Below are 6216 nucleotides of genomic sequence, written 5' to 3'. Positions count from 1 at the left end.
AATAATTATTCCGTTCTGATTTCCACTTTTGATCATTTTTCTTTCGGATTATTCAAATTTCTTTCCATGTGATATTTGAGTTAGTTTGCATGGATTAACTTTTATTTATATTGTATATGAAAAATGTAGGATTTGCTCACAAGTTTTGTTTTACTGTAACCAGAGCACTTCCACAATGCTGAGGCATCAACATCCCCGGCATGAGGGGGATGAACGGGTTAACACTCCCGTCTTCATTGAATTTTCCTGCAATTACTTTTGCAGGAAAAATCCAGAAGATGTCACTATAAGTGACAAAGCAACACAGTCTCAGCAAAGTGTCGACACAGTTTGGGAAATGTGCCACACACCCAGTTAGGCCTCATAGACCCTTCACTAGTGCTAGTCACTGTGAATGGCACTCTCCCACCTGGTGGTCAGCCAAACAGCATAACAACAAGAAATGAGTTTCTCTTGTCTCCACTCCTGTTCCCTTTTATCCTCTGCCACACAAGTGAACACAGTTACTGCTCATCAACTCCTGGCAGCAGCAGCAATCCTTCTTGTTCACCACATCATCATGTGCTCTTGGATTATGGCAGGAAAATTCCACCAAGCGAGCAGAGTTTTGCAAGTGAAGATTGGCACTAGCACAAGGAGAAGTTTTAAGAACAATCATTACAAGTTTGGAGAAGAAAGACCTGAAGTCCTGCTTTCAAAATAAAAATGTACAGATGACATCCAGATAAAAAATATAATAATAAAAATAAAAATAAGATGTATTAATAGAAGTAAAAAATAATCATCTGGGAAAAACTACTGAAGAGCAAAAAATATTCAGTAAAAAGGCCTTATGTATTGAGTACTTGAGTAGTTTTCTTTTTTGCAGTCTGACTTAAGTTGTGAAAATGATGTAATCATACAGACAAAATATAAAATTATAATTATTGCAGTATTCTATAACATGACATGACTTTTGAAACCACTACTTATAGAAGGTAATGTTTACATGTTAGAACAATACTAAGTACTTGCAGAGACAATATCCACTGTTAACTGCATGTTCACAGTGAGCACAGAATTTTACTCGAGTAGTGATGCTTCAAAATAATATTACCCAAGTAATATTATTACTTGTATTGCACTGCCTTCCTGAGAAGGTACAGTGCATAACAGCTTCTCATAGAAGTACATTTTTGGCAAAAAGTTATTCGATTTCATGTGTCATATCTTTCCTGAATAGTCTACAGAAAGACACAATCACACCCACACGCCCATCCACACCCACAGGCTTTTAAGAACATCCGTTTGCCAAGGTACAGCCCCCTCTGATTTTGTTACTCTCAAAAGTCAAAGTCGCAAACAAATTTTATGTGACTCCATTTTGGGTCTTGACCACAGACTGATATCTACAAAGCTGCACTGGTAAGGTCAAGTTGGCTTGATTTTTGATGCTGTTGTTATTTTATAAAACTTTAGCTAAAGTCGTATTGTGAGAATCACATATATAAATGTTACTTTCATCACTTTTCTAAACCTAAACTATAACCAGGATATAGTATTACAGATTATTTAATGGCTAGCTCTTTTTTTATTATTTATTTATTTTATGTTGTGATTTTTTTTAAGAGAAGGCCTGATTCTTTAGGTTTACCATAATGACTTCCTTTAAAAGTGACGATTCTAACTAAATCAGCTTTTTGGGAACTTAAAGTTTTACTCCTGATGAAGAAAGCTTTAATGTTTGTTAAAAAATAGACTTAATTTAATGAAAGGTGCCCACTCAAACTGTTTCAAGCTCTTATTCATATACACTCATTGTACAAATAGGAACTGTACTTATAACTGTAGGCTTTTATATATCAATGGACATAACAATGGTGTGATCATCAGCAGGTTCTAACATTGTTAAGTCTAATAACTGTGCAAAACACCCACCAAATTCAAGACTTTCAATATTTCTTAAATAAAATTTAAAAAAAGATTACTTCTTACAGCCTTGCTTTTTTCTTAGAATTGTAGGAAGGAAGTAGCAGCCATGAACTGCTTAGATGTAGCACCTAATGTGGCAACCGCTCATCAGGAAATGTGACCAGACGTTTGGATAGTTTGGTGGTTTGAACATAAAGCTTTGTTCTGAAATAATACTAAGATGGAGAAACATAAGCAATGACCCAAGAGAAGCATCTGTTCTGATGGCAGTGTTAATTTCAGTCCCTAGCACAGCTTTTTGTGAGAAATCTGCAGTGCAATCTCAACATCCGGACATAGCCAGGATTTAAAACACAATGTTCTTCAAAAATAAAGCTGGCAATGAATCATTTCTGGTAAGAAGGAACACCTTTTTTTATATATATACAAACATATACAAATACCAGTGTTGCGAAGGCGTAGGAGACATGACTTTTTAATCTTGCTGATCAGCAGTTTCAATTCCTGATTTTGGGACGAAAAACATCAGTGTGACAAAATGTTTATGAATCACTGGGTAAAGTTTGCTATTTCAAAACTATACTTCTCTATAAGATATATGTCAATATATCAGAGTAAGTATCAGAGTAAAATTATAGAAATATGAAGATGGGAGATGACAAATCTCAAACATATAAGAGGTAACAACTCTAATGGAATAAATGTGGGAGTTTTAAAATATATAATTTTAGGTCTAAATGTCTCTGATTAAGACATACAGTATTTCTAATACAGTCTCTACTTACTGCAACTTATTATAATTATTTCTTGTCTGGGGATATTAAGGAAATTAAAAAGGGGACTGATTCTTTAAATGTTGTTACAACATTATCTGATAAAGATGTACTAAAATTAATTTTTCTCTCAATACTCAGTGTTCAATGAGTTTTGTTAGACAACACAGAAATATTCACATAGCCTTGTGCATGTATTTGTGACTTTTGCATTTAATTTTTTCATGCAAGTAAAGAGAGAATGAGGAGAACATGGAAATGTCATGCAGAAAAGCCCCAATTGGGATTTAAGTGGCCTGTTTATCTGTAGCATCTGGTTGAATCCACTTTTTATTTAAGAACTTTTAGCACATAGAATCAAATAAATGTCAGAAAAATTCCTCAATACAGATTTTAGTCTATATTCATATGTTAATATTAAGTACAAATTAAGTACAAGGCCTTGTTCTGTTAGAAACATATTGTGATGGTTAATATATTGACCAAGGTCCCTTAATGTGTTGAGCTGCATGTGCAAGCAGATTTTGGCCAAAACCTTTTCAGTTATGTTGGATGTATGCAAGTGAATGTATGAATATATGTAAGTTAGCCTTTTTAGTTATGTTACATATCTGCAATAACCTTTTGGACATGGTGAATCACAAGTTATCATACAACTAACCTTAATAAGGTAATACAGATGATAAAAATAACTAATGTCTGTCTATAAATTTTGGGGAAATAATTGCATATGGATGTGTAGTTTTTCAACATTTTGTCTGTTTTGTTCAGACTTGTATTAGTTGTGTAAGAGTTTCAACCCAGACCTCTGTGTGTAACTTATAGGAAAATAGATTTTCTCCTAGCTCTAGTCTGACTTCTATATTTCTTTAATGTGCCACAGGAGAAACATCAGACATGGATGATGATGATGACTATAATTACATGCTCTACCTGCAGAATATAAATACAACAGAGGACCCGAGCCACGTGGTCAGTGAACTTGTCCAGCTGTGTGCCAAAAAGACTGTTAACATATTTGGTTCAAAATTGATCCCAGTGTTCTACTTTGTTAACTTCTTCCTGAGTTACCTTGGAAACGGCCTTGTCCTCCTCATTATCTTCAAGTATGAGAAGCTCACCACAGTCACAAACATCTTTCTGCTGAATTTGGTGCTTTCCAATCTCCTTTTTGCCTCCAGTTTGCCTTTCTGGGCTACCTACCATTTGTCTGAATGGATCTTTGGAGAAGCTCTATGTAAAATGGTCAGCAGTGCTTATTTCATCGGTTTCTACAGCTCCATCCTCTTCCTCACTCTCATGACATTTGACCGATATCTAGCTGTGGTGCATGCGCTTGCAGCTTGCAAGCGCAGGAAGAAAAAGTATGCCATAATATCGTCTGTCATTGTTTGGTGTATCAGTATTTCAGCAAGTGTTAAAGAGTTGGTCCTTCGAAATGTGTTTATGAACTCAATGCAAGGCAAAATGTGTGAAGAATCAGGGTTATCAGCAAGCAGTATGAGAGTCTGGCGTTTGATCAGTTTCTATCAACAGTTCATGATTTTCTTCCTCTTACCTCTGATAATGGTCATGTACTGCTACGTTAGGATCACACTGCGGATTCTCTCCACCCGGATGAAGGAGAAGTGTCGAGCCATAAAGCTAATATTTGTAATCATCTTCACATTTTTTGTCTGCTGGACACCCTACAATATTGTATGCCTTCTTCAAGCAATTAATATTTCAGCTAGCGAAACAGACAAAGAAGAATCATGTTCCACCAAACAAAACCTAGATTATGCATATTACTTGACCCGAAACATTGCATACTTGTATTGTTGTATTAGTCCAATGTTTTACACATTTCTAGGGAAAAAGTTCCAGAGTCACTTCAACAAACTGGTGATTAAAAAAATTCCCTGCCTGTCCAGACACATTAGCTTCAACAGCCAGAGCACTAGAAGCACATCACAGAGAACACCTCATTCTGTTTACGAATACTGAGCAAACATAGAAATCCTGATCTTTTAACCGATACAGAATGTCATAATGCACTCTCCTGACATGATACAATAATAAATAGTCTTCTCTAAAGGCTTGGCCATTATGATATGTTGCACATTTAACTTCCCTTTTTCTCTGCAGGTCATTCCAGACTGTAAGCCTTTAGTTTCCATTTTGAAGGGAATATTTTCTTATATTCAGCCCCACAGCCATGACCTGCCAGATTTAAAACTTTGTGAACAAGGAGCAGTTATATTTGAAATCTGGTCGGTTTAATTATTACTGTTGTGAAAAAATACATTGAATAATTTTGAATTTCTTCTTATAATGGGTTTTAAATATACTGATATGTTTACAATGATCATTTTAATGTAAAGTGTTTTCAAACTGTGGTCATCTGGGAACAAACTCATATGAATGATTTTCTCACACCGTTGGGTGAATGAAAGATTTGACAACTGTTGCCAACACATCACACTGAAAGCGGTCTGAACTGTTCAGAGAGGAAACATTGCAATGACACATCAGAACAAGAAGTAGCAGAGAAAAAGGAACACAACAGCTGAGATATGTTAAGGTCCACTCTCAGTTTGTCAAGCTGAAATACCTTTGCAGCATCGTCATGTCACTTGTTTATCTGGCTGCATCCTTCTTGACATTATTAACTATACAGCAGTATATTTTTTATTGCCCTAATAGAGTATATGAAATCTGATTTTTTTTTGTCTTAATCGTTACAGTATTACCTAACTAGTCATTGATAGCATTAGCTTACTTTTTAAATTGTCATCTTCTCTTTTTAAATTATGATTACTCTGTGTAAAATGTGGAATAGTCAGTAAACATAGCTTCTGAACATGTATTAAGATAACAGCATTTAAACTAAGATATAAATTATCTTCCAAATGTCAAACGCTTATTTTCTGCATTTAATTTCTTTCATGTAAACTTAATGGAAAAAATATTCTGTAACTTGTCTTATTGAATGTTATTTTTGTGGATATGAATTATAAAGCTTCTCTTCTGTAATGGACCATGGACATGTGTTTAATACACGTCAACATAAAACACATATGTCACACTGCAGTGCTGTGACAAAATTAATTTAAAAACACTTTCCTCTAGATTCCTTTAAGTCGTGTGGTACACTGGAAATTATTTTAATAGTTCAATCAAATGTTGAATTTTAAAAAACAAAATTAATTTTAATCCAAAGCTAGAGGTTTTTATCCGGTGAAAAATCTGTATACAAATCATGTAAAGCAGCACAAATACAGGATGTGTTAGCATGCTTTAAAATGACTTGACAATTGTAGGCCTCATTCAGGATAACAATGAAGTGAATTACAGAAAAGAGGTACAACATCCTGTGGACTGGTGTAAAAAGACCAACCTGTTCCTGAATGTCGACAAGACAAAAGAGATCGTTATTGACTTAAGAAGGTCTCGACCCAAAACACACCACTCCTCATCATTGACAGAGCAGTGGAGATTGTCAGCAGCGCTAAGTTCCTGAGGGTTCACATTACAGTCAACCTTGGCTTGG

The 6216-nt window shown here is 35.0% G+C and overlaps 1 protein-coding gene across 1 annotated transcript; it reads left to right on the top strand.

Annotated features, from left to right (window-relative positions):
* Positions 1-1334: 1334 nt before the first annotated feature.
* Positions 1335-5699, top strand: LOC102231964 (C-C chemokine receptor type 4-like). The gene is made up of 2 exons (XM_005809220.2): positions 1335-1404; positions 3568-5699. Exon 2 carries the CDS (start codon positions 3582-3584, stop codon positions 4668-4670), a length of 1089 nt encoding a protein of 362 aa, XP_005809277.2. The 5' UTR covers positions 1335-1404; positions 3568-3581; the 3' UTR covers positions 4671-5699.
* Positions 5700-6216: the final 517 nt, after the last annotated feature.

The sequence above is a fragment of the Xiphophorus maculatus genome, chromosome 6 (genome assembly GCF_002775205.1).
Source record: "Xiphophorus maculatus strain JP 163 A chromosome 6, X_maculatus-5.0-male, whole genome shotgun sequence".
NCBI classification, from domain to species: domain Eukaryota; kingdom Metazoa; phylum Chordata; class Actinopteri; order Cyprinodontiformes; family Poeciliidae; genus Xiphophorus; species Xiphophorus maculatus.
This window is presented reverse-complemented; position numbering and strand designations above follow the sequence as displayed.